Source organism: Symphalangus syndactylus, chromosome 13 (assembly GCF_028878055.3).
Source record: "Symphalangus syndactylus isolate Jambi chromosome 13, NHGRI_mSymSyn1-v2.1_pri, whole genome shotgun sequence".
NCBI classification, from domain to species: domain Eukaryota; kingdom Metazoa; phylum Chordata; class Mammalia; order Primates; family Hylobatidae; genus Symphalangus; species Symphalangus syndactylus.
In genome coordinates this window covers 27296669-27322548 of record NC_072435.2, presented here as the reverse complement: position 1 = coordinate 27322548, position 25880 = coordinate 27296669, and the positions used below count along the sequence as shown (strand labels likewise).

Here is a 25880-nt window from a genome sequence, read left to right as displayed (position 1 = left end):
CTGGAGTACAATGGCGTGATCCCCGGCTTACTGCAACTGCCGCCTCCTGGGTTCAAGCGATTCTTCTGCCTCAGCCTCCTGAGTAGCTGGGTTTACAGATGCCCGCCACCACACCCCACTAATTTTTGTATTTTTAGTAGAGACGGGGTTTTGCCATGTTGGCCAGGCTGGTCTCGAACTCCTAACCTCAAGTGATCCATCCACTTCGGCCTCCCAAAGTGCTGAAATTACAGGCTTGAGCCACCGCGCCTGGCCAATTATTTTTTTAAAGGGGGAAAATTTTACCTCCAAAGCTTGTGAACACTTTGCTCAGGAAAACTAAACACAAACTCTTTCAAAACTGTCTTTCACATGCCAGCCCACCGAATGTTTGAAAACCTTTGTATGTGCTTTCTCCCTGAAATAAAGCTCTTACCCAAGTTCTTCTGCAAAACGAGAGATCACTTTAGGCAGTGGTGATGGCCAAAGTGACCATGAGAACTTGGTCTCTGCAGATCCCCACCTAGCCTGCCAGCAGGAACAATCCCAGATCCCCATCCAGCCCTCCCCGCAGGGCCAAAACACAGACAGGCAAGGAACCAGAGAGTTTTGAGTTTATTAAGGGAGATCTGGTGCTTATCCTAGAATCAGCCCTTGCTGCCTATGATCTTCTTGATCCAGTCGAGGTAGCGGCAGATGTTGGTATAGACACCAGGTCTGTCGGACCTCCCACAGGGGTCTGAGCCCCAGGATGTGATGCCCTGGAGTGCACCATTACACACCAGGGGGCCTCCAGAATCGCCCTAGACAGGGAGAATGAGAACAGCCTTGCATCTGAGATGTCCACAACGTCCCTTTTCCTGCTGTCCCAGCGTTTTACTAGTTCTTTAGCATGATTGGTCCCCTGTAGCCAATGGGGGTAAAAGCATTGTCCCCTGAGACCAGTCAGGACAGGGCTTGGGGCTTCCTTGTAGTGACAGACATGGTGTCTAAGGGTAGTGGTCAAAACACTGACAGAAGAGGGGAAAGAATGAAATCCCAGCCAGGCTTGGTGGCTCACGCCTGCAATCCCAGCACTTTGGGAGGCCGAGGCGGGCAGATCACTTGAAGTCAGGCATTCCAGACCAGCCTGGTCAACATGGTGAAACCCTGTCTCTACTGAAAATACAAAAACTAGCTGGGTGTGGTGGTGCACGCCTGTAATCACAGCTACTCGGGAGGCTGAGGTGGGAGAATTGCTTGAACCCGGGAGGCAGAGGCTGCAGTGAGCCAAGATTGTGCCACTGCACTCCAGCTTGGGGGACACAGCGAGACCTTGTCTAAAAAAAAAAAACAACAATGAGTTCCCAAGGGTCCAATCCAGGGAGAAGACAGTAGGTATTACTTGGAGAGGACTGAGCTGAAGTTTCCTCCATTCCTGGCCAATAGTGAAGGCATCATTGATTGCAGTTGCCAAACACAGGAGAAAGGATCAAGATTCTTGTGGACACACACACACACACACACACACACACACACACACACACACACCCATATCCCCAAGGGACCATGGCTGAAATATTTGTGGAAGAGACCACTGTCTCTATGGAACAATCCAGAGAGACTGGCTTTCATGGCAGTATCGCTGAAGGAAATGACTCCATTCTCGGCCAATGGGGAAGAAAGCATCGTCTTTAGGGACCGGTCGTTGGCAAAGGCGGTGGGGCTTCCAGGAAGGGGACAAAGCCAGGGGGAAGTGCTAGGAACAACGAAGCTGCAGTTAGAAGAGAGAGTTATGTCTACAACAAACGCCAAGAGAAAGAGACGGGAGCTCATTGAGGAGGCACTGAAGTCAATGGCACCATTTACTCCAGCCAACTGGGAAGACACCATTGTCTCCCAAGGAACCAATCACAGGAGAAGGGAACCAGCCTGGGGATTCTAGCCCGGTCTCAAAGAAAAGTGGCTGACCACCTGGCCAGTGGTAAAGTCAGCACAAATTCCATGATGTAATGCTGGGAACCAGAGAGCAGGGAACTCGTCTAACCTCTAGCCTCAGACTCTCTCCTTCCTGGACATCTACCCCACCCTCTATAGGCCCCAACTCTGCATCCCATCCTGTAGTTAAGGGTTCGAGAGAAAACAGCAGCAACAATTCAATGCTCCTAATCCCTATGCGGTGTGACTTTCAGAGAGAGTTTGGCCCTCTCCGAACCTGGCTCCCACTCCGTAGAGATAGGGGCGACCGCTCCGGGTGCTAAGTCTTTGGGGTCACTCCCCTTACCACCCCCACCCCCATCCAAGCCTTGAACCTCTAGAGGGCAATGAGGGATGTGTGAGGAGAAGGATTTCAGAAATTGCTCACCTGGCACGTGTCAGCCCCTTTGCTGCTGCCTGCACAGACCATGCCATCAGTGATCTGCCCTGGGTAGGCATCCTCACACTTCTTCTGGGGAAAGATATTTACTTCTGCACAGTTGAGAGTGTCAGGAAAATTCTCTGAGGGGGAAGAGGTTGTAAGTTTCCCTGAGAGAGCAGCCCTTTGCCTCTATCCCTGTCTGGATCTAACCCCCTTTCTTTCCAGGATATAATGAGGGAGTTTTCCAGCTGCATGGGGGAGTTTTCTAACACTGTGCACAGGGGACATCACTTCTCACCACATTAAACGAAGCTGTACTTGCTGCTATTGGGCTTTCTCCATCTAGAGAGGGGCCCTTGGATCTCATGTGTTTTTTCTTGCCCTGAGCCATTTTCAAATCAAGGGGCGGGGGGTTACTTGGAGGTGCCCCTTTATGATACCTCTGACCCTCTCTTTCCAGTCTGCCCTCAGACAGCCAGGTTCTCAATCTGTGCTAAATCCTGCTCCTTCCAAGTGTCACCTCCTCCTGGAAACCTCGCTGACCACTCAAATTAAAAAATACCATCCCTCCATTACTCCCTATCCTTCTACGTGCCACAATATTTCCTTACAACACTTAACTCTACCTAGTATTTTATTTTATGTGTATTTGTTTATTGTCTATTTCTCTCACCTAGCTTGCAACTCCATAACAACAAGGGCTTTGTACAATTTGCTCATGGCTGTATATCCAGCGCCTGCAACAGCACCTTGGGCATACTAGGTGCTCAGTAAATAAGAATTGAATTAATGATTGAAGGTGGAATTGATCTTTTTTATTAATCTCTTTTGAGGAATAGACTTCTTCAAAGCCTCTTTGAGGGGGAAAACTTCCATCTGGCATCTCTACGTGCCAAAAGCAAGATGCTTATAATCTCATTTAATCCTCACAACAGCGCTTTGAAGGAGACAGGCATTCATTCATTATTTATTCATCCAGCCATCCATTCAACAAATATTTATTGAGCATCTACCATGTAGCAGGCACCATTCTGAGCACTAGGAGAACACAATGAAGAAAACTGATGTAACCTGAATCCTCACATAGCTAAAAAATCTATTGGTTAACGATTCCCATTTTGCAAATGAGGAAAGTGAGGCTCAGAGATGGAAAGGAATTTGCCCAGGGAGAAGGGGCAGAGCCATAGTTTGAACTGATCTACTTGATTTGTGAGCATGTGTGTTTCACAGCAGCAAACTGTCTCATCCAAAGCATTCAGAGCAGGAGTGAGGCAGGCAGGGACCTGAATGCTGACTTTGCCACTTCCTGGAGAAGGTCCTTGACTGTCTGAGCTGAGTCCCAATGTTTTCACTGTGAAGGAAGGCGAGGGGGTGTCTGGATTCCAGAGTCCCAAAGAGACAACTTCGTTGGAGGTCCAGATTTTGGGGTCCAGAGTCAAGAGGGAGCTAGGACTGCTGGGTTCTGGGAGAAGAAGGGCCTAGACTCCCGGGTCTGAGGGAAGAGGGGACCAGGACCCAGGTTGCCTGGGTTCAAGAAGGAGAAAAAGGCCGGGGGCGGTGGCTCACGCTTGTAATCCCAGCACTTTGGTAGGCCGAGGTGGGCAGATCACTTGAGGTCAGGAGTTCGAGACCAGCCTGGCCAACATGGCGAAACCCTGTCTCTACAACAAATACAAAAATTAGCTGTGTGGTGGCGGGTGCCTGTAATCCTAGCTACTCGGGAGGCTGAGGCACGAGAATCGCTTGAACCCAGGAGGCAGAGATTGTAAAGAGCTGAGATCATGCCACTGCACTCCAGCCTGGGTGATTGAGTGAAACTGTGTCCCCCTGCAAAAAAAAAAAAAAAAAAAGAAAAGGGAGGGAGGTGGGGGAGAAGGTGCTTAGGAGGCTGTTTTCCTGGGCCTCTGAGAAGTCCAAATATCCCAAGTGTGTTAAGATTATATAAAATGCTATACAACGAAAGGTCTCATAGGACAGTGCTCTCCGCCACACAGGAGGGGCTTTTCTGGCCCTGCTTAACAATCTGCTAGTTGGTTCTCTTTCTCTCACCACTCTTGTTAGTAGTCTGGTCTTCGAGGCTTCTCATATGACTCCCGCTTGTGTATCTCAACATCATGATCACTTTCCCTTCTTTGTCTCCCTCTGGGGGACCAAGCTTTGCCAATAGCTTGGGTTCCACTGGGCCAACCAGCTCCTCCTCTCCCTCCCATTAGTGGACAAGCCCACTACCTCGGGGACTGGTGACAGTGCCCCAGCCTGAGATGGTGCACTTCTGGCCAGGCTGGATGCAGTGATCTGCCAGGCTGATGGGCTTCACTTTGGGCCCCAGGGATGCCTGATCACGCAGTTGAAGAAGCATCAGATCATGGTTATGGTCCTCCACATCGCTGCTGTTGTAGCAGGGGTGTGGGATGGACTGAACCACAGGTATTTCTTGCTCTGGGCCATCTTTATTCTGCAGGCTGTGGTCTCCCAGGCGTACTGTGTATTTCCTGTAATGGCGGGGATAGTTTGGGACCCAGGCAGGGGTATTGCCCCAGCCCCCTCCTCCTTCAGACCCAGGAGTCCAGTCCTCAGCTCTCTCCTTCCTGAGTGGAAACCCCGGCCCCCTCTTTCCTTAAGCCCCAGCCGACCTCTGCCCCCATCATCCACTCACGGTTTTTTACAGTGGGCAGCTGTAAGGACCCAGTTGCCACCTACAAGGACACCGCCACAGAGTAGTTGCTGGCCCTGGAACAAGGCCGCCTGCCAAGGCTGCGAATGGGGTTGGCACTCATGACCTCCCAGCACCTTGTCCTCCTGTGCCCTGGAGTGTCCTGCAGCAGGAGGGACAGGGTCGGATCGCCACCCTCTGGGGCAGTGCGAGGGCTGGGAAGGCCACTGTGGGTTCAAATGGACACACGGCAAGTTCTCCGCATACAACTTAGTGAGGAGGTCCAGGCATCCACACACTGCCACACGGGGACGCTCATTTCAGTCCATGTGTCATCATACGAGAGTCACACACCCAAAAATGCCCCCGCACGCTTCCACATGAGTCTACAGGCCCCGTGTACTCCCAGGTGAATCTCTGCCCCCAAGCAAGCAGCCCCCCACAGGCTGTAGCTATTCAGACAATTACAGCATCACGGAAACTACTCCTACCTGCCGCTACCTGTTTCTTGCCTCTATCCACCCTGAGGAAAGCCCACAGAGGCCCCTGCACCATATCACACTCTTCACATCCGTGCACACGCACCCACGTAACCACCGCGGCATTCCCACAGACTCCCCAGCGCCACTGCTGCCTTCAGACCCCTCCCCTCCGGAGGCCTCCGCAACCCTCCTCACCTGCCCAGGCTTCCCCCAGCAAGAGCAGGAACATCCACGTCTCGGCTGCACGAGGTCGGGGGCATCCCATGGTGAGGTCTGGGAAATGGAGAGGGCGGGGCCGGTAAACAGGAAGGAGGAGCCTGAACTCCCAGTTCTGGATTTTGGCACCGGAGAAGGAGCCGAGAGTATCTGGGGCTGTTCTAGGCTTCTCTGGAGGAAGCGGGAGGCTGGGGGACTGGATTCCTACATTCCAAGGGAGGAGGGAGTCCTGGATGTCTGGGTCTGAGGGGACAGGGAGCTGGGAGCTGGGACTCCTAAATTTGGGAGAGGAGGAAGCCGGGGTCCAGACTGCTGGATCTGGAGAGAGAAGGGCATCTGAGGCTGGGGTCCTGGAATCTGGAGAAGGAGGGTCCAGGGCCTGATGTCTGTGTCTGAGTACCTCTGCACCTCACCTTCCAGAATCCAGGGGCGGGGCCACCTACTGATTCGGACCCAGTGGAGGAGGCCCCCAGTACTTCAGTTCTCTCTGCCTGGGACACGATTCTGGAGCCTTCTTTTAACTGGGAATCTCCACCTCCTGCTCCTCCTTCTTCTCCTCCTGCACTAGAGCCTGGGGAGCTTCTGGGAACTGGAACACTGGGTGTGAGTGAGAAGGGGCGGAGGGGACTGAACATGAAATCTTGAGGGAGGAGGGGCTGGAATCTCAGACTCCTGAGGCTAGGGAGAGGAGGGACTCGGTGCTGAGACTCTAGGATCCGAAACGTAAAGGGCTGGGGGCCAAGATTTTAGTTCTGAGAGGGGAGGAGGCTGGGGGCCTGGATTCCTGGGTCTGAGGGAGGAGAGGCTGGGGGCCTGGGATTTAGGTCTGACCGAGGAGGGGCTGGGGGCCCAGACTCCTGGGTCTGAGGGAGGAGGGGCTGGGGGCCTGGATTCCTGGGTCTGAGGGAGGAGGGGGCTGCTAGGGGCTGAGATTCCTGGGTCTGAGGGAGGAGGAGGCTGCTAGGGGCCAGGACTCCTGGGTCTGAGGGAGGAGGGGCTGGGAGCCTGGATTCCTGGGTGTGAGGGAGGAGAGAGCTGGGGGCTAAATTCTAAGTACTTTTAAAAGGAGAATCTTGGAACCTGATCTTTTGTGGGAGGAGGGGGCTGCTGCCAGTAACCCGGAACCGAAGAAACGCAGGTCTTCTAGGGTCAGAAACCAGAGGGTGGATCAGGCCCCGCCCGCTGTCCCCTGATAGGTCCGGGATCTGGGAGGGCAGGTTTGGGAGGCACTGTGACCTGGTTTCCCCTTCCCCTGGAGGCGGCAAGACCAACCCAAGCAGAACCCAGGAGTCTTGCTGCAATAGGGCTGATGGACAGACTTTAGGCAGGACTTACTAGGGGTTTAAGGGGGAGTTGCAAGAAGGTACCGGTTGCCTCACTTGCCCTTCACCGCCCACCCGTTTGCCCTCCACTCATCTCACAGCTCAGGCAGAAAGAAGGTGCGGTTTCCCGCGTTTACTGAAAAATCATCCATTGGCTCTAAAGGTATCCAGACCCTCCCTCAATTTCCCCCCAGGTCCCCGCCAGGATTCAAACCCAGCACACGCCCAGGACGGGGCCACAAGGGGCTGAGCTCGACACTGCCCAAGCTCCACGTGGGCGGAGCTACTGCGCTCCTGACATCACGAGGGGCGGGATCTCTGCTGAAGGAGGCGGGGCCACAAGGGGTGGAGTCCCGAGGGGAAGACCCATTGGGCAAAGTTCCGAGGGGCGGAGCTATTTTGTGTCCGTGGTTCCTTGGGGCGGAGCCACAGGCTGTGCTGTTCCAAGAGGTAGGTGATGGCTGTCGGTGACGTCATAGAGATGGGCTCTGAAGGGCGTGTCCCTGCTCCATTCCCAGGGGGCGCGACTGTGTCTTGCTCGACCTCGTGAGGGGGCGGAGCCTCGGGGCGGAGTCTCAGTGTCCAGAGGGGAGTCTCAGGGCAGCTGGCGGTCAAGGGCGGGAACCATTGAGGCTGGAACCCTGCGAGAACCCCCTACCCCGTGCCCTTCGGCCTCTCTTGGTCTTCCCAAGGTGCCCCCGTGGCGCGCAGGCTCAGTTCTCCATGATTTCTTGGATCCAGTCAAGGTAGTGGCATACGCTGGTGTAGACTGCGGGGCGCCGGGGTCTGGAGCAGGGCTCAGCACCCCCAGACACCACGCCTGCCAAGGTTCCGTTGCAAACCAGGGGACCCCCAGAGTCACCCTGTACGCGAGAGAAGGGCAGAGGAACTGTTAGGCCACTCTGTTCATGACAATTAGACGGGCCACTTCCTCCTTCCCAGAAAGGCCCCAGCCCCTTCCTCCTCCAACATCCGAGAGTCCCCTATCTCCAGCCTCTCCTCCCTCAGACCCAGGAGTAAAAGCTCAGAGCCCCCACCTCCCCGCAGGACCTAACCTCCTCCTCCCCCAGGACTCAGACTCTGGACGCCCAGCCCACTCCTCCTGTAGATCCAGAAGTCTGGACCTCCAGACCTTTTCTCTTTTACACTAAGGAGTCCAGGCCCTGGTCCCGTCCTCTCCCAGGAATCAGGTATCCCAGTCTCCTCATTTTGACCCAGGAAGGCTGGGGGCCGACCCTTCTGCTCCCATAAATCCTGGAAAACTTGGTAGGACAGCCTCATTTTCCCCAGAGTAAGGTCTCACCTGGCAGGAGCCTCGACCCCCCTCCCACAGGCCCGCACAGAGCATGCTGTCCGAGATGTGGCCAGGGTACGCCCAGTGGCAGAGTTTGTTCTCCAGGATGCTGATGTTGGCACACTGCAGTGTGACTGGAAACAGCGCTGTCAGGGAAGAGAGCTGTCAAGGATCTGCAACTGTCTCCAACACACTCAGCACCCCACCGCCCTGAGTCCTCCCTACAGCTTTTCCAAAGGACTCATGCAGCCACATTTAGGACTCTCAAAGATAGGGACAAGAGACGGTGACACAGAGACAGTCATAGCACGCAAGAGAAACAAATGGAGACAAGGAGGAAGAGGGCCAAGAAGAGAGGGAGGCTGGCCGGGCACCGTGGCTCACGCCTGTAATCCCAGCATTTTGGAGGCCGAGGCCGGCAGATCGCTTGAGGTCAGGAGTTTGAGACCAGCCCAGCCAACATGGTGAAACCCCGTCTCTGCTAAATATACAAAAATTAGCCAGGCATGGTGGCAGGCGCCTGTAATCCCAGCTACTCGGGAGGCTGAGGCACGAGAATCACTTGAACCTGGGAAGTGGAGGTTGCAGTGAGCTGAGACTGGTCACTGCACTCCAGCCTGGGAGACAGAGTGAGACTCCATCTCAAAAAAAAAAAAAAAAAAGAAGAAGAAGAAGAAAGGAAGAGAAACAGAAAGATGCATACAGAGAGCCAAGAGATAAGAGGAGATGCATATATAACTCCCCAGCACTTTGGGAGGCCGAGGCAGGCGGATCACAAGGTCAAGAGATTGAGACCATCCTGGCCAACATGGTGAAACTCCGTCTCTACTGAAAATACAAAAAATTAGCTGGGCGTGCTGTTGCGCACCTGTAGTCCCAGCTACTCGGGAGGCTGAGGCAGGAGGATCGCTTAAAACCCAGGAGGTGGAGGTTGCAGTGAGCCGAGATCACACCACTGCACTCCAGCCTGGGCAACAAGAGCGAGACTCCGTCTCTAAAAAAAAAAAAAGAAATAGAGAAAGACCCAGACCTCAAGGGGTGGAATGAAGGCAGTGAGATAAAGGGAAAGAGATTCACAGGAAGATGGTCACTGATGGAGACAGAGACATAGATAGAGATACCAGATAGAGTGCAGTCAGTATAGATGTGGATATGGATATATAATACATATGCACATCTATATAAGACATGGGTGCAGGCTCCGATGCATCAAGGGACATGATAAACAGAATTGGTAAACGGAAGTTGGGGACGGGGGCTGTGCAGGGAGACAGGAGGCATTTGGGTCCATTGGAGTGGATCAGAGAACTTGGCTGAAGGGGGCAGCCTCCATGGACTCAGCCCAATGCTTGCTATTTTGGGAATGTGAGTTCTTCAAACTTTTTCAAGTGAATCCAGAAACCTGGCTTTTGTATAAAACTTTCCGAGTTTTAGATATTGGCAGCAACAAATTCAGACTGTTTTTCCAATCCACTGGCCCAATGTGGCTAATAGGTCAGTGATCCCTGACTCTGAGAGACATGGCCTTATTCCCATTCTAAGATGAACGCATTTCACATTTAAACATCTCTGGGCCAGGTACAGTGGCTCACACTTGTAATCTCAGCACTTTGGGAGGCCAGGAGTTTGAGACCAGCCTGGACAACATAGCAAGACCTCATCTTTGCTAAAAATAATAAAAATTTTTAGCATAAGGCTTAAGTTAAAGGAGGTCCCATCATGGAGCAATGCATGATGGGAAATTCCCACACAGCATCTCTTACCAGAATCAGTGCTTTATTCATGGAGGGAAGAAAATTGGAACAGTATGGATGGTCACTTTTCAGAGGCAATGGAGAGAGGATTCCTGCATCAGGTGGATTCCAGGATACTATTAGAATGCCCAGAATCTAAGATTCTAGAATTCTCAGATTCTGACACACTATTATCCATGATTCTAGAATCTAGAGGCTCAAGGTTTAGAGTTTTATGAATCCAAGATTCTAACATTCCAGATTCCCCTGGATCAAAAAACTCCAGGATTCTAACATTATCTGAATTAAATCTAAGATTTGACTAGATTTTAAAAAGACTAGAATTTTGGCTGGGTGCAGTGGCTCATGCGTGTTATCCCAGCACTTTGGGAGTCCGAGGCGGGCAGATCACAAGGTCAGGAATTCGAGACCAGCCTGGCCAGTATGGTGAAACCCCTGTCTCTACTAAAAATACAAAAAAAAAGATAATAATAATAATAAATAATAAAAAAAAAATGACCCGGGTGTGGGATGTGGCAGTGCATGTCTGTAATCCCAGCTACTTGGGAGGTTGAGGCGAGAGGATCGCTTGAGCCCAGTTCAAAGCTGCAGTGAGCCGTGATCACACCGCTGCACTCCAGCCTGAGCAACAAAGTGAGACCCTGCCTCAAAAACAAACAAGCAAACACTCTGAAATTAGAATGTGTCTTCCAGAAAATGGTGTTATATAATCAATGGGATCTAATGGGATCTTTCCTCCTCCTCCTCCTCCTCCTCCTTTTTTTCTTCTTCTCCTCCTCCTTCTTCTTCCCCTTCTTCTCAGTTCATGCAATAATGGCACATCTTAAAAATGCTAGCATCTTATATCTGATTAAATATATCGATTGGCAGATAGATTGACAGAGAGAGAGAAAAGGAGAAGACAGAGATGAAAAGGCAGAGACAGAGGGGTGAGGGAGCCAGATCCCGGGCATGAAGTTTCAGAGAGAGTTCTGGGCCAGGTCATACCCTTGGGGCTGGACACGGCCCCCCAGCCTGAGATGAGACACTGCATGCCTGGGGAGACACAGGTCTGGCTGAGGTTGAGGGGCTGCACAGCAGGACTCAGACGTGCCTGCCTGGGCAGGCGGATCAGCATGATGTCGTCATTGTGGTCATTGGCGCTGAGGTCCTTGTTGAAGCCAGGGTGGGGGAAGAAGTCTGTAACCCGGAACAGCTGCTCCGGACCCTCCCATTTCCAGAGGTGGTGCTCTCCAAGGCGGACCCACAGATACCTGCTGGGACAGGCCTCAGAGGTCAAGCCGGGGGGAAGGTAAAGGTCCTTTCAGCCCCAGCCCTCTTTTCCTGTCCGTCGGAGTGCTGTGTGACCCTCCACAAGCCACACACCCTCTCTGCACCCTCATCGTCTATGTCTGGCCCAGGGTACTGTGATTTTAAGCCAGGCACACAGCTCCTCTGGATCCCTGGTCCCCACTCTGATGTTTTGTGTGTTTCCATCTTTGTAGCTCTCCCCACAAAGCACCTGCTCCTAGTCCCAGGCTGAGTGAGCCACCTTCCTCCCTACTCACCTGGAGCCTTGGTGGTGACTTGGGTCCCTAGGAACGGTGTGGGCACGGGGGGACCCCACCTACTGCATAACAACAGCCCCACCCCTGCCCCCACAGGTCTGGTGGCTTCTGTGGGAGCGGCTCTGTATGTCTGAGTGGTGTGTATACGTGTGCATGTGTGTGAAAGGGGATGGGATATGGAAAATCCCCAAACTGGGGGTCATCTCTGGCCTCAGCTTTTCCTGTCTATCATATCCTTCACCCTTCAATGCATGTCTTCCTGGTGTCTAACCTCAAGCCCTCACCACAGTCTCGGTGCACTTGTTCCACTTCTGGTCCATGCCCTAGACAGCTGGGATCCTTTTGGGGTTGACAAGTCCATTCCCCAGCCTCTGACCTCTGACATTAGGCAGCAGGCTAATGACTGCGAATTCAGGGTTGGGGAACCAGAAACATCTGCGTCCGTCTCTCTCTGTCGTTCTTGCTGTCTGGCTCTGGATCTGGAAAAGTAGCCCTCACCCCTACATCCCCTCATCCCCCTACCCTTCCCCTGCCTCTGACTCTCTTCCACCTTCATGTCTCTGCATTTCTCCTGCTTCACTTTCGGCTGAAATCTGAACATCGTTCTCCCAGTCTGATGTATAGGCTTAAGTTAAAGGAGGTCCCATCATGGAGCAATGCATGATGGGAAATTCCCACACAGCATCTCTTACCAGAATCAGTGCTTTATTCAAGGAGGGAAGAAAATTGGAACAGTATGGATGGTGACTTTTCAGAGGCAATGGAGAGAGGATTCCTGCATCAGGTGGATTCCAGGATACTATTGGAATGCCCAGAATCTAAGATTCTAGAATTCCCAGATTCTGACACACTATTATCCATGATTCTAGAATCTAGAGGCTCAAGGTTTAGAGTTGTATGAATCCAAGATTCTAACATTCCAGATTCCCCTGGATCAAAAAACTCCAGGATTCTAACATTATCTGAATTAAATCTAAGATTTGAACCTAGAATTTTAATGTTCTGGGACAAAAAGACTAGAATTTTGGCCAGGAGCAGTGGCTCATGCCTGTAATCCCAGCACTTTGGGAGGCCGAGGCAGGCAGATCACAAGGTCAGGAGTTCGAGACCAGCCTGGCCAATATGGTGAAACCCCCGTCTCTACTAAAAATACAAAAAAAAAAAAAATAGCCTGGCCTGGTGGTGCATACCTGTAATCCCAGCTACTCAGGAGGCTGAGGCAGGAGAATTGCTTGAACCCGGGAGGCGGAGGTTGCAGTGAGCTGAGATTGCGCCACTGCACTCCAGCCTGGGCGACAGAGGGAGACTCTGTCTCAAAAAAAAAAAAAAAAAGATAGAATGTCATCATTCTGTAAATCTATAACCTTAGAAATTTAAGAGTCTGGGATTCAAATAGTTTAAGACTACAGAATTATCTGAATCTCAATATTCTAGGATACTGTGAATCAAAGATTCTAGTACTGCGAGTTTCAATATTCAATGAATCTAGAAAGCTCTGAATTTAAGATTCTAGGGTCACACTAGCCATTATGGCTATTGAACACTTGAAATGTGACTAGTCCATTTTGTAACAGGCTATATGCATAAAATACAGAACAGATTTCAAAGGCTTAGTACCAAAACAAAAGTAAACTGTACCATTCATACTTGTTTAAAAATTGATTACATGTCAAAATAAGTTTTTGGGTATGTCAAGTTAAATCTATTAGAATTAATCTTACTCATTCCTTATTTTTTAAATGCGTCCACCAGAAATTTAAACTTACACACGTGGCTGGCATCATAATTCCTCTGGGCGGTGCTGACCCAGACTGCTAAGATTCTAATAGTCTGCGAATCTATGATTTTAGAATTTTCTGAGGCTATTGCAGAATTTCATAAATTCAAGATTTTAGGATTCTACGATTCTGGATTTCTCTGGGTCAGTCTCAGATTCAAAGAACCTAAATTTCGAATCTTAGACTCCTTAAATGAGGTATTGTCGGTCTCTAGAATTTTAGGATTTGGGAGGCTACCCTTCCTAATTCTAAGAGTTGAACTTGTGGTATCAGAAGTGGAGGCTCCGCACTTCTGGCCTATAGCACCCCTCACCTTCTCCTGACCCCCAGCCTCCGCCCCTCCCCAGCGTGGCCAGCCCAGGTCACTCACGGCTTGCGGCAGTGGGCAGCTGTGAGCAGCCAGCGGTCACTGATGAGGGTCGCCCCACAGAAGAGCCGAGTAAGGTGGAAGAGGCCGGCCTGCCAAGGCTGGGAGTTGGGGCGACATTCCTCGGCCCCAATGGCACGGGTGTCTGCCCAGCCATGCCCTGGGGTGGGGACGAGGGACAAAGGGGTCAGCGAAGAGCAGGTTGGGAGGGCAGGGAGAGGATGCTGAGAAGCCTAGAGGGCAGGAGGCAGAAGCCTGGGATGGGAGGGAAGAGCAAGATGACCTTAGTACAGCCGTGAAGGGGCAGCCAGCCCGGGAGCCTCACCTGCCAGCAGAGAGAGCAGAGCACAGAGGAGTCCCAGCTTCATGACCCCTGGGCACCTGGATCCTGGAACGTGCACCCGGCGTCCAGTGCTTCTTTATGGTAAGCCATGCCATCTCCTTCCTCCTCCATGGGGCCGCCCCTGTGATTAATCAGGGTTGGGAAATGTCCCTGGGGGAGGGGGAAGCCCTGGGGCTGTGACAGGGGCCTTGGGAGAGGAGGTACGTGCAGGGAGACCCCCCTTTTGGGATGAACTGGCAGCTTGCTGGGCCAGAGCTTGACTGAATGGAGGAGGAGTGCTGGGGGTGTGGAGAGGTTGTGGGCACCTCCTCTGGGGTCTTCAGAGTAGGAGCCCTCATTCCTCATCACCTTAGGCTACAAGGTACAGAATCTTTTGTGTCCTGGAAAAGGAGGAAGATCCTTGAGGCCTAAGGTCCTGGGGTGCAGCAGGTTTATTTTGGATAAAGCAGTGGTGTGCAGAGACCAACCTCCCAGGGCAGGCTGGAGGGATGTGCAGGGGGACCGCCCAGAAAGGAGGCTAGGGGTGGGACACAGAGTCAGGACTCAGACACAAGAGCAAAAGATACAAAGAGAGGGAGGTACAGGCACAGAAGGACCTAAGATGAAAGGAAGAGCGGGAGGAGGAGAGAGAACATGAGAAAGATTGAGGGAAATCCAGGTGAAGCAAGGCAGAGACCACAGGCAGCTGCACAGGTTTACACACCTCGCAGAACCTTCCCTGCCTTGGGGATTTGGGCCTCTTCCCACAAGGACAAGGCCCTCTCCTAGAATGTTGGGAAATCTGGTTCCGTCTGGATTAACCCACTCTTGTCATAACTTGCCCCCTTCCCCACAGCTCCACCACCCAAGGACCCAGGTGCCCAACCTTCCAGGTAGCAAGTGCCCTGTGCTCTCTCTTAATACATCCTGATCTTTGCCAAATCCTGAGAACGTTTGCTATACATTTTTTTCATCCATCTCCCTGCCCCCCACCCCATTGTCCTTTCCATCACCCCATCCTCCCTGCCTCTCTCCTCATCTTTCCTTCTCACCAGGTGGACAGCTTCTGGAGGGCTGGGCCCAGGTCTGACTCATCTGTGTGTCCCAGCGTCACCCTGTTCCAGGCGTAACAGGGCTTGCAGAAGTCCTCAGGAGATGTTCATTGAATGAGTGAATGTCTTTCTCCATATCCTTCTTTTCCTGGTGAACTCCCACTCATCCTTCAACACCCAACCTCAATGCTCCCTCCTCCAGGAAATCTCTGATTTCCTCAGGCAGAGTCCATCTTTGCCTCCCCTGGGCACTTATAATCCCTTCCACTTCCCGCCCACAGGCCTGGTTATGAAGCTGGGTCTGGGATCCCCCTGAATGTTCTCTCACTATGTCGTCATGGTTTGGGACACGGACTCTGGAACTGAACCATGTGTGTCCAAATCTCAATGATTAGGTGTGATTAGTGATGAGGTGTGTGACTTTGGGCAAGTCACCAGACCTCTCTCAGTTGCTCCATCTGTTTTTTGTTTGTTTGTTTGTTTTCCAAAATGGAGTATTGCTCTGTCACCCAGGCTAGAGTACAGTGGCGTGATCTCAGCTCATTGCAACCTCTGCCTCCTGGGTTCAAGCAATTCTCCTGCCTCGACCTCCCAAGTAGCTGGGACTAAAGGCACGCACCAAGACGCCTGGCTAATTTCTGTACTTTTAGTAGAGACGGGGTTTCACCATGTTGGCCAGTCTGGTCTCGAACTCTTGACTTCGCGATCCGCCTGCCTCGGCCTCCCAAAGTGCTGGGATTACAGGCGTGAGCCACCGTACCTGGCCTGCTCCATCTGTTAAGTAGCAGTAATAACGAGGGTTGTTGGGGGGATTAAGCAAATTTACACAAATGAAGCACGACAGTGTCTGACACATGGTAAATGTTCAATGTCTCTCCATCCCCTGCAGAAACCTGCGGTGCCTTTATCATAGCTCATTTCACCCTTGCCTGCAGCTGTCTCACTGCCTTTCCAGACAGGGAAGTCCTTGAGATCGGGGACTGGGTATCCACTATGTGCTAAGTGCCACCTTAACTGCTATTAACAGCATTTTAGACCAGGAACGGTGGCTCACGCCTGTAATCTCAGCACTTTGGGGGGCCGAGGCGGGTGGATCACCTGAGGTCAGGAGTTCAAGACCAGCCTGGCCAACATGGTGAAACTCCGACTCCATTAAAAACACAAAAATTAGCCAGGCGTGATGGTGGGCGGCCTGTAATCCCAGCTACTCGGGAGGCTGAGGCAGGAGAATTGCTTGAACCTGGGAGGCAGAGGTTACAGTGAGCCTAGATCGTGCCACTGCACTCCAGCATGGGCAACAGAGCGTGAGACTCTCAAAAGAAAAATAATAGTAAAAAAAAAAAAAGGAGCATTTCAATAGCTACCTTTATCGACTGTGTTCTCAGTGCCTGGTGTTAGGTAAACTTTGCATGTATATTATCTCATTTAATTATCCTTCTGTTGTTGTTTTTTGTTTTTTGACACAGGGTCTCTGTTGCCAAGGCTGGAGTGCAGTGGCATGATCATAGTTCACTGCAGCCTCAACCTCCTGGACTCAAGTATTCCTCCTGCCCCAGCCTCCTGAGTAGCTAGGACTACAAGGTGTGCACCACCATGTGGGGCTCATTTTTTTTTTTTTCGTAGAGATGAGGTTTCACTATGTTGCCCAGGCTGATCTTAAACTCCTGAGCTCAAGCATTCCACCCACCTCAGCCTCCTAAAGTTCTGGGATTACAGGTGTGAGCCACTGCGCCTGGCCTATCTCATTTAACTCTCACGAGAGTGTAATTAAGCAGGTGTCTCCATTTCACAGAGTGAAAACTGAGGAAGAGAGAGCATTCAAGTAATTTGCTCAAAGTCATACAGCAAAGTGATTGAAATGCATTTCCTTCTCTACCTGGTGAACTCCTACTTGTCCTTTAAACCCCTGCACGAATGTCCCCTCATTGAGAAGCCTTTCCTGACTCCTTCAGGCACAGCCTGTGGACTTCGTGGGGTGCACCCCATACCCCCTTCTGTTACAGCACTGATCTATTTGTGTTATGTGTTCACACAGCAACGGGGGTGACTTCTGTGTGCCGGGCACAATACAGGTGCTTAGCAAATCACAGTGAACAAATATCTGAATCACTGCCCTCACGGAATTTGTGGGGAAGGGTGACATAGACCATTATCAAGTAAACATAAATGAGATAATTTCAGGTATAATAGGTGCTATTAAAAAAAATAAACAGAGCATCGGGACTGGATAACCAAAAGTGGACTCCTATAGCCTGGGCAATTCAGGAAGGCCTCCCGGAGGAGGTGACTTTTGAGTGGAGACCTGAATGACAGGAATGTAAGCCTGGCCTGTCTCCCCGACCTAACTAGCAGCTCCTTGAGGGTAGTGCCTGGTCTGATTCATCTTTGAGGCCTGGCATAAGATGTGGCTCGATAAACATTGTGGAGTGACTAAAGGGACGAGTGAGTTGCCTTTAAAAATGAATCGAATTTTCAAGTTTCCACTGACCTCGCTTCTGATCTTTGGATGACAAACCCAGCTGATATGCCTGACTGACATTTCCTGGGTGTGCTAATGGGGGCAGAATAGGAAAGAGGCCACGGAAGGGAGCTGTGTACCAGACTCTGTGCTCAGATCTTGTACATCAACCTCCTGTGGGCTTTGCGGGGGGAGGGACCTTGTGATCACCCCTACGTATGTCCCCAGCACCCAGCACTGGGCCTGGCACATAATAGATGCTCCATAAATTGATAACCGAAAGGACAAACAAACAAGCAAACAAAAAAACCCCGTGCTGGGAAATTTCTGTTGTGCCTATATTCAGCTAGCTTATGTTACTGCTTCGAAGTTCAGGATAAGCTGAGACACTCAAACTTCTTTTTTTGAGATGGAGTTTCGCTCTTTCGTCCAGGCTGGAGTGCAATGGTGCAATCTCAGCTCACTGCAACCTCTGCCCCCCGGGTTCAAGTGATTCTTCTGCCTCAGCCTCCCAAGTAGGTGGGATTGTAGGCGCCTGCCACCACGCCTGGCTAGTTTTTGTATTTTCAGTAGAGATGGGATTTCACCATTTTGGCCAGGCTGGTCTCGAACTCCTGACCTCAGATGATCTGCTTTCTTTGGCCTCCCAAAGTGCTAGGATTACAGGCGTGAGCCACCACACCCAGTGGACACTCAAACTTCTATTAGCTTTACCTGGATTCTGTGTATTAACTCCCCTCCCCTCCGCCAATTTCAGGGAGAGTCAAACAATTTCTCCTCCCAAGTTTTCAGGACAAAAATCTCACAGCCAATTAATAACAGACAAACCAAAGATTTTCCCCTAAATGTCAGAGGCAGGTTTCTTGGCACAAACTGGGCAGTTGAGGTGTCAAGAGTTCCCCAATCTTCACTACCCCCTCGGACCTCTGGTCTTAGAGGTTGGGATGGAAGCAAGGTGAGGTCTCTTGAGTTCCAGTGGCCCCATGAAGGCAGAGAAGGTGCTATATGACTCAGGACTAGCCTAGCTCCTGCCAAGACAGGAGGAACTGGTGTTGGGTGGAACCAGAAGTGGGAAACAGTGGGAGATGAGAAGGAAGTGGTTAAAAGGTGGTTCCTGGGACTTGGAACTAGGGTGGGGAAAATGATTCTTCCATCATCGCTAAGGGATGGGGATGGAAGGTCGGGATAGGGGGCTACCCCGTGCACTTCTTCCCTGGACACACGCTCTCACTGGGACGTGGTCAGATCATGACAATCGGTAAACTTTAGTCAGAGCTCACCACCCACTGTGTTAAGCCTTACATGACAATCCCCATGAAGATTTACATACACATGTTATATCATAGTCTCCTCACAACATGTCTAAGAGGTAGGCATGTCATTTTTCCCATTTTGCAGATGAGGAAACCGAGGTTCAGAGAGGGCCCTTGGCTTGCCCAAAGTCACACAGCGGGGAGTGGCAGAGGAAGTCAGGTTGGGTGACCCCAATAACTGCTCTCAGAGACTGGGTGATGACCAGTTTCCTCGCTTCTCTGGAATAAACCTTTGCCACCACTTTCTGCATTTCAGCTTCAGTACAGGCAGAGAATGGGGATGGGCAGGGGAATGAGGTGAGAGGGGAGATGTTTAGAGGTGTGGAGGGTGGCAGAGGTTTGAACAGTGCAGACAAGGGGAGAGTTCAGCCGACTGGGGAGGAAGAGGATGGATGACGGAGCCTCTGGGCATCTGGATCAGTTGGAGCATAACATCTGGATCAGCTGGAGCGTAGCATCTGGATCAGCTGGAGCGTATGACTTTATTGATCCAGGACATGTATTTGCAGATCTGGGTGTAGACAGCTGGATGCTGGGCAGAGCCGCAGGGGTAAACACCCCACGAGAGGATGCCTTGGAGGGTCTCGTCACAGACCAGGGGGCCTCCCGAGTCACTCTGGGGGTGGCAGGAAGGAGAGATCAAATAAATGTGCCAACGTGAGAGCTGTCACTTTGGGATCTGGGGCAGTGGTGGAGAAGGAAGGGGTTGGGTTGGGATAAAGACAAGGATGGGATGGGGTTGGAATTAGGTATGAGGCTGGAGGGTAGGAATGGAGGTGGACTTCAGGTTATGGGGGTTCGGCTGGGGGATGAGAATGAAGACGCAGGGAGACTGGGGTTGGGACTGTAGTTCATGGAAGGTGAGGGGATGAAGATGGGCTTGGAGACAGGAATGCGGTGGGGTTAGGATGGAAATGGAAGGTGAGGGATGAAGATGGGCTTGGAGACAGGAATGGGATGGGGTTAGGATGGAAATGGAAGGTGAGGGATGAAGATGGGCTTGGAGACAGGAATGGGATGGGGTTAGAGTGGAAATGGAAGGTGAGGGATGAAGATGGGCTTGGAGACAGGAATGGGATGGGGTTAGGATGGAAATGGAAGGTGAGGGATGAAGATGGGCTTGGAGACAGGAATGGGATGGGGTTAGAGTGGAAATGGAAGGTGAGGGATGAAGATGGGCTTGGAGACAGGAATGGGGTGGGGTTAGGGTGGAAATGGAAGGTGAGGGTTGAAGATGGGCTTGGAGACAGGAATGGGATGGGGTTAGGGTGGAAATGGAAGGTGAGGGATGAAGATGGGCTTGGAGACAGGAATGGCGTGGGGTTAGGGTGGAAATGGAAGGTGAGGGATGAAGATGGGCTTGGAGACAGGAATGGCGTGGGGTTAGGGTGGAAATGGAAGGTGAGGGATGAAGATGGGCTTGGAGACAGGAATGGGATGGAGTTAGGGTGGAAATGGGATTGAGGATAGGGATGAGGAGGGGGTTAGATCTGGGTAAGAGCTGGGGTCAAGGATGGGTTTGGGAATGGAGTTGGGGAGCGGGAACAGGGTCTGCTCTTTTCCCATAACCTCCCTGTCCTCCCTCCCAGGAGTCAGAGACTCTCCCTGTTCAGATCCTACCTGGCAAGGGTCCTGGCCCCGGTCCAGTCCAGCACATATCATGTTGTTGGTGACCACGCCGGGGTAGAAGACCTCACACTCTTTAGGGCTCAGGATAGCGACATTGGAGCAGGTCAGGCCCTTGTTGTACTTCACTAAAGGGAGAATATGCCAGTAATCTGTGGGCCCAGCCCCCAATCCTTGGGGAGCCAGGAGTCCAGATACAAGACTGTTTCTATCCTAAGCCCTAGCCCCTCCTCCTTCAGACTCAAGAATCCTGGCCCCAGCCCCTCCCCCACTTAGACCCAGGAGTCCAGGCCCCCAGCCTCTCCTCCCCTCAGACTCACAGACCCAGGCATCCAGGACCCCAGCCCCTCCCCCACTTAGACCCAGGAGTCCAGGACCCCAGCCCCTCCTCCCTCAGATCCAGGAGTCCAGTCCCCAGCCCATCCTTCCTCAGACCCAGGGGTTCAGGCCTTCAGTCCCCTCCTCCTGAGGTTCCGGCCTCAGAGCCCCAGCTCTTGCCTCTCCGGGCAGCCGTGGTACCCCAGCCAGCGACCTGGCACTGATCTCCAGGCTGGGCACAGCGGTAGGGAAGCTGCAGGGCCCGGACACGGGGCCCTGGCACTACTGGCCTGGCCAGCTTCAGCAACATGAGGTCGTGCTCATCCGTTCGCCTTGGCAGGATGGGGCCTGAGCCCTGGTGGTACTTGGGATGGACAACAGAGAGAGTGGTCCGGCGGAGCTGTTCGCCCTGAAGAAGCAGCAGGTGGTCATCCCCGACTCGAGCCCACAGTGGCCTGGGGGAAGGAAGAGGCATGTGAAGGCAAACCCTTCGTAGGGACTGGCGTGAGGGCAGATACCAGGGCCCGGAGTAGGAGGGGTCTGAGGGAAGAGGGTCTTGGGGGAGAAGGGGACCTCAGTGGACACGGGGAGGAGGAATCAATTGTTTGAGCTCCAAGGATCTGTAGGAATTGAGGAGGGCTGGGGGCCTGGACACCTAGGTAAGCCTTCCACATTTTCTTTTCGCTTTTTCTTTTCTTTGTTGAAACAGAGTTTCGCTCTTGTCATCCAGCCTAGAAAGCAATGGCACAATCTCGGCTCATTGCAACCTCCACCTCCCAGATTCAAGCGATTCTCCTGCCTCAGCCTCCTGAGTAGCTGGGATTACAGGCACCCGCCACCACACCCAGCTTTTTTTTTTTTTCTTTTTTCTTTTTTTTTGTATTTTTAGTTGAGAAGGGGTTTCACCATGTTGGCCAGGCTGGTCTTGAACTCCTGACCTCAGGTGATCCACCAGCCTCGGCCTCCCAAAGTGCTGGGATTACAGGCGTGAGCCACCGATCCCGGCCCTACTCCACATTTTCTCTGTGGTAATACCCAGCCCTTCCTCCTTCAATGGGAACTCAGGAAGTGAATCTTTTCCTCTAGTTCTAAATTCCTGACCACACGGACCCTGGCTTCTATCCGTTGCAGGCAACCACCTCCTCCTAGAGCTCAAGGAGAATCAGCGGGACAGGAGTGACGGGCCCAGAAATGCGGAGAAGGACCACACCGCCCCCTGGCGGCCACAGCGCAAGGCCCGTCTCTCCTCCTGCTGGAAGGACACCAGGGACCGCACCTCCAGCTGTGGGAGTTCCGAGAGCCCCGGCCCTGCCCGCTCCTCCCTGGAGGCCGCCTCCACAGCCCCCCGTGGCGTCCTCGGGGATGGATCTCCTCCTACTTGTTTCCGCAGTGCGCGGCCGTCAGCACCCAACTCTGATCCACCAGGACACCCGCGCAGTGGAACGAGAGGCCGTTGAAGAGCGAGACCTGCCAGGGCTGCGAGCCGCGCGCGCACGGGGCGCCAGAGGCTTCGGGGTCCAAGCGCGTGTCGTTTTGGGGGAGCAGCACCGCCTCTGCGGCTGGAGAAAGAAAGGGGACGGGATCAAAGCACGGAGGGCAGGGGCTGGGTTTGGGGTCGGAGCTGGGCGGTGGGACTGGACTGCGTTCGGGGACGCAGCCAGAACGCAAGGGTGGTAGGGAAATATTGGGGGTTTCGCGTGCACCGAAGGGAATGGGAGGAGAAGAAGCGCGTGAAAGTGGAAGGAAGCTGGGATAGGGTAGCGTGGAGTAATGAGACAGAATAGGGTGGGTCTGGAGGGCAGGGACTGAACGCAGCGCCCTAGAGAGCTGGCTAGAACGCCGCTGGTCGATAGAGGGGCGGGGATTGAACGCGGCGGGGAGGTAAGGGAGCGAGGATAGAACTCGGGGATCGGGGAGAAGAAGGGGTGGGAATAACAAAACGGGATTGAAAACCGGGAGAGTGGTGGGGCACAGTGGTTTACGCCTGTAATCCCAGCACTTTGGGAAGCCGAGGCGGTTGGACCGCTTGAGCTCGAGAATTCAAGACCAGCCTGGGCAACACAGCGAGACCTAGTCTCTACAAAAAAAAAAAAAAAAAAAAAAAAAAGTAGTCGCGGAGGCATGCGCGTGTAGTCACAGCTACCTGGGAGGCTGAGGTGGGAGGATCGCTTGAGCCCAGAAGGTGGAGGTTGCAATGAGCCGAGATTGGGCCACTGCACTCCAGTCTGGGCAACAGAGTGAGACCCTGTCTCAAAAAAAAAAAAAAAAAGCCGGATGTGGTGGTGCATGCCTGTGGTACCAGCTACTCCGGAGGCTGAGTATCGCTTGAGCCCAGGAGATCGAGGCTGCAGTGAGCTCTGGTTGGACCACTGTACTCCAGCCGTGGAGACAGAGCACAGCCCTGTCTCAAAAAAAAAAAAAAAAAAAAAAAAAAAAAAAAAAAAAAAAAAAAAAAAAAAAAGAAAGGAGAGAGAAAGAAAGAAACAAGAAAGAAGAAAAAATAAGAGAGAAAGTAAAACAAGAAAGAAAGAAAGGAAAGGAAGAAAGGAAGAAGGAAGGAAAAGAAAGAAAGAGAGAGAAAGAAAAAGAAAGAGAAAGAAAGAAGAAAGAAAGAAAGAGAGAGAGAAAGAAAGAAAGAAAAAGAAAGAAAGGGAAAGAGAAAAAAAGTGAGGGGAGAGGGCAAAAAGCGGTAAGGCAAGACTCAGGATAAAACACGGTAGTGTAGCCGGGCGCGGTGGCTCACGCCTGTAATCCCAACACTTTGGGAGGCTGAGGCGGGCGAATCACGAGGTCAGGAGATCGAGACCATCCTGGCTAACACGGTGAAACCCCATCTCTACTAAAAATACAAAAAATTAGCCAGGCGTGGTGGCGGGCGCCTGTAGTCCCAGCTACTCGGGAGGCTGAGGCAGGAGAATGGCGTGAACCCGGGAGGCAGAGGTCGCAGTGAACCGAGATCGCGCCACTGCACTCCAGCCTGGGCGACAGAGCGAGACTCCGTCTCAAAATAAACAAACAACAACAAAAAAACCACGGTAGTGTAAAATGGGGCGGGGCCGGGATGGGGCGGCGTAAGAGGAGGAGAAAGAACGCGGCGAAGAGTCCACGGAAGAGCGAGGATCCGGGTGGCAGAAATCGGACGGGGCCTGAGTGGGGCGGGACACCCAGGGGCCGAGCCACAAGAAGGGCCCGGCTGACTTGGGGGCGGGCCCTGCTCCGGAGCGCTGGGTGGGTGCTGGGGTCTCGGGGGAGGAGAGGTACGCGGGGCTTGGTGACAGGAGCACATTCTCCTCCCGCCCATGCCTCCCACCCGCGCCTCTCGCCGCCCTCTGCCCCCACCTCACCCCAGAGTTGCGCCATCAGCAGCGGCAGCAGCTTCGCCAGAGCCCGGGCGCCAGAGGCGGCGGAGAGGTGGAGGTGCGGGGCTCTCATGACCAGGATCAACTGGGGTGTGTGCGGGGGCGGGTTAAAACAGATGCTCCGTTAGAGACCCCCACCTCGCCGTGCTCATCCGCCCAGCCTGGGCCACCCCAGCCCGCAAGCATCCTTTTGACCTGCAGCCGATAACCCCAGGGGCTGGCAGATTCGGCTGGAACAGCGGTAATGGGCACAATTACCCTAATGACGCCCCTCGCGGCAGCTTCCCGTCCTCCCTGTGCCCGAGGGGAGCGCTCTCCGCGCCCCAGCTACCCCGGCTGCAGCCACCACGCCGCACCCGAGGTTTCCCCCTCCTTCACGCGCGGGGTGGGGATCCGAGGCTCGGAGCCAGTGGGAGCCTCTTTCTCAACCTCACAGCGGGGGACTTCCGCGTCCCGCAGGTGGAGAAATCGAGGCTCCAAGCCGGCTCCTGCCTGTGGCCCGGGGGTCCCCACCCATCCTCTCGCAATCCACCCCAACCCGGGTGGGGTGCAGCTAGCTTCACCTGGGAGTCGCCGATAGGAAGGAGGGAGGGGACCCAGACGTGCCTCTGCCCTGCCTGTGGTCCGCCGCTGGTATCCTCTGCCCGGGGACCCCTGGCCGGACCTTCCCTTTTAACCCCAAGGAGTCCGGAAGCTTCTCCACCCTCCCCTACTCCCACCCCCGGGCTCCCTCCCTTTCCCTCTGTCTAATTGTACCGTGGGTGAGGCTGGCACTCCTGGGTCCCAGATTCCTGCTCTGGGAGGGGCCCTGGAATACAGGCTTCTCCCAGTGCCCAAAACACCCCCTTTTCATCCCCTTTGGAACTGGCTTCCGTGGGGATTCCCCGGGTCCCGTTTCCAAGAAGGCTTCCCAGGTGCGGGGAGAGGCTTCACATCCCCAGGAAGGCTAGGGGTGGCGGGATGAGAGGCCACTGAGAAAGAGGAAATCAATGGGAAGCGCATACCTACAGTGACAATGTGAGAAGCCAGACTGTGGAAGAGGAAGGAGGAAGGCCTAGAGATAAAGCAGGTTGAGTAAGAGGGACAGAGGCTGGCTTGGAAAGGGAGATTGTAACAACCCAAGGCTAAAAGAGCCAGAGAGAGAGAGAGAGAGAGAGAGGGAGGGAGAGAGGGAGGGAGGCGCCGAGGCTAAGACAAACCGAAACAAGGAAAGAGGGAAACCCACGGCCACTCTGTGGCCGTGAGTGAGCTCTGTGTGTGTCCCAGTGACTAGCCCATGTGCGTGCTGGGGGGCTGTGGCTCTGCCTCATACCCATGTGTGGCCATCTCACACCCTCCCTGCCATCTGTGTGCCACCAGGTGACACACAGGCCCCTGAATCACAGGAGATCAAAGCTGCGAGGGGGATCGTCATTACTTCAGCCAACTCCCTCATCTCAGGTGAGGAGTGAGAGGCTCAGAGAGGGCAGAGACTCAAAGGAGGTCACACAGCAAGTCCACTTAACAACCGGAAGGCCCTGGTTCTACTCTGGGCTCCTATTGCTCATGCCAGCCACCTCTCCTGCGAGGTGAGCAGACCGTCCCAAAAGATCCTGAGCTGGCCGGGCGCGGTGGCTCACGCCTGTAATCCCAGCACTTTGGGAAGCCAAGGGGGGCGGATCACGAGGTCAGGAGTTCGAGACCAGCCTGGCCAACATAGTGA

General features: G+C 53.2%; 3 protein-coding genes across 7 annotated transcripts; all 3 read right to left on the bottom strand.

Annotated features, from left to right (window-relative positions):
* Positions 1 to 575: 575 nt before the first annotated feature.
* Positions 576 to 6184, bottom strand: KLK8 (kallikrein related peptidase 8). 4 transcript variants are annotated; one of them, XM_055236762.2, is made up of 6 exons: positions 6082 to 6184; positions 5648 to 5725; positions 4974 to 5268; positions 4547 to 4809; positions 2324 to 2457; positions 576 to 782 (listed from the first exon to the last, which is right to left on the bottom strand). In XM_055236762.2, exons 2-6 carry the CDS (start codon positions 5715 to 5717, stop codon positions 627 to 629), a joined length of 918 nt encoding a protein of 305 aa, XP_055092737.1. In that variant the 5' UTR covers positions 5718 to 5725; positions 6082 to 6184; the 3' UTR covers positions 576 to 626. The 4 variants fall into 4 exon arrangements, with proteins under 4 accessions (XP_055092737.1, XP_055092739.1, XP_055092740.1 ...); XM_055236764.2 differs by having other exon boundaries at positions 4974 to 5133; XM_055236765.2 differs by lacking the exons at positions 4547 to 4809; positions 4974 to 5268.
* Positions 6185 to 7103: 919 nt separating this feature from the next.
* On the bottom strand, positions 7104 to 14143 carry KLK9 (kallikrein related peptidase 9). The gene is made up of 5 exons (XM_055238191.1): positions 14056 to 14143; positions 13734 to 13890; positions 11026 to 11291; positions 8294 to 8430; positions 7104 to 7853 (listed from the first exon to the last, which is right to left on the bottom strand). Exons 1-5 carry the CDS (start codon positions 14096 to 14098, stop codon positions 7704 to 7706), a joined length of 753 nt encoding a protein of 250 aa, XP_055094166.1. The 5' UTR covers positions 14099 to 14143; the 3' UTR covers positions 7104 to 7703.
* A 3128-nt stretch (positions 14144 to 17271) lies between these two features.
* On the bottom strand, positions 17272 to 25212 carry KLK10 (kallikrein related peptidase 10). 2 transcript variants are annotated; one of them, XM_055237615.1, is made up of 6 exons: positions 25183 to 25212; positions 24164 to 24263; positions 22198 to 22378; positions 21000 to 21274; positions 20496 to 20629; positions 17272 to 19491 (listed from the first exon to the last, which is right to left on the bottom strand). In XM_055237615.1, the coding sequence occupies exons 2-6, from the start codon at positions 24249 to 24251 to the stop codon at positions 19339 to 19341; spliced, it is 831 nt and encodes a 276-aa protein (XP_055093590.1). In that variant the 5' UTR covers positions 24252 to 24263; positions 25183 to 25212; the 3' UTR covers positions 17272 to 19338. The 2 variants fall into 2 exon arrangements, with proteins under 2 accessions (XP_055093590.1, XP_055093591.1); XM_055237616.1 differs by lacking the exon at positions 25183 to 25212 and adding an exon at positions 24935 to 24976.
* Between the last annotated feature and the right edge of the window lie 668 nt (positions 25213 to 25880).

Bases quoted from the DNA above. Each gene is read 5' to 3' on its own strand.
- KLK8 (XM_055236762.2), bottom strand. From the start codon at position 5,717: ATGGGATGCCCCCGACCTCGTGCAGCCGAGACGTGGATGTTCCTGCTC. The intron at 5,269-5,647 runs GTGAGGAGGGTT...CCCGTGTGGCAG, and splicing joins GCTGGGGGAAGCCTGGGCAG to TGTGTGGATGCCTGGACCTC. The intron at 4,810-4,973 runs GTGAGTGGATGA...CCGCCATTACAG, and splicing joins GCTGCCCACTGTAAAAAACC to GAAATACACAGTACGCCTGG.
- KLK10 (XM_055237615.1), bottom strand. From the start codon at position 24,251: ATGAGAGCCCCGCACCTCCACCTCTCCGCCGCCTCTGGCGCCCGGGCT. The intron at 21,275-22,197 runs GTAGGAGGAGAT...TCCTTCCCCCAG, and splicing joins GCCGCGCACTGCGGAAACAA to GCCACTGTGGGCTCGAGTCG. The intron at 20,630-20,999 runs GCAAGAGCTGGG...TTCTCCCTTTAG, and splicing joins TACCACGGCTGCCCGGAGAG to TGAAGTACAACAAGGGCCTG.
- KLK9 (XM_055238191.1), bottom strand. From the start codon at position 14,098: ATGAAGCTGGGACTCCTCTGTGCTCTGCTCTCTCTGCTGGCAG. The intron at 13,891-14,055 runs GTGAGGCTCCCG...TCCCCACCCCAG, and splicing joins TCTGCTCTCTCTGCTGGCAG to GGCATGGCTGGGCAGACACC. The intron at 7,854-8,293 runs GTGAGACCTTAC...TCTCGCGTACAG, and splicing joins GGGGTCGAGGCTCCTGCCAG to GGTGACTCTGGGGGTCCCCT.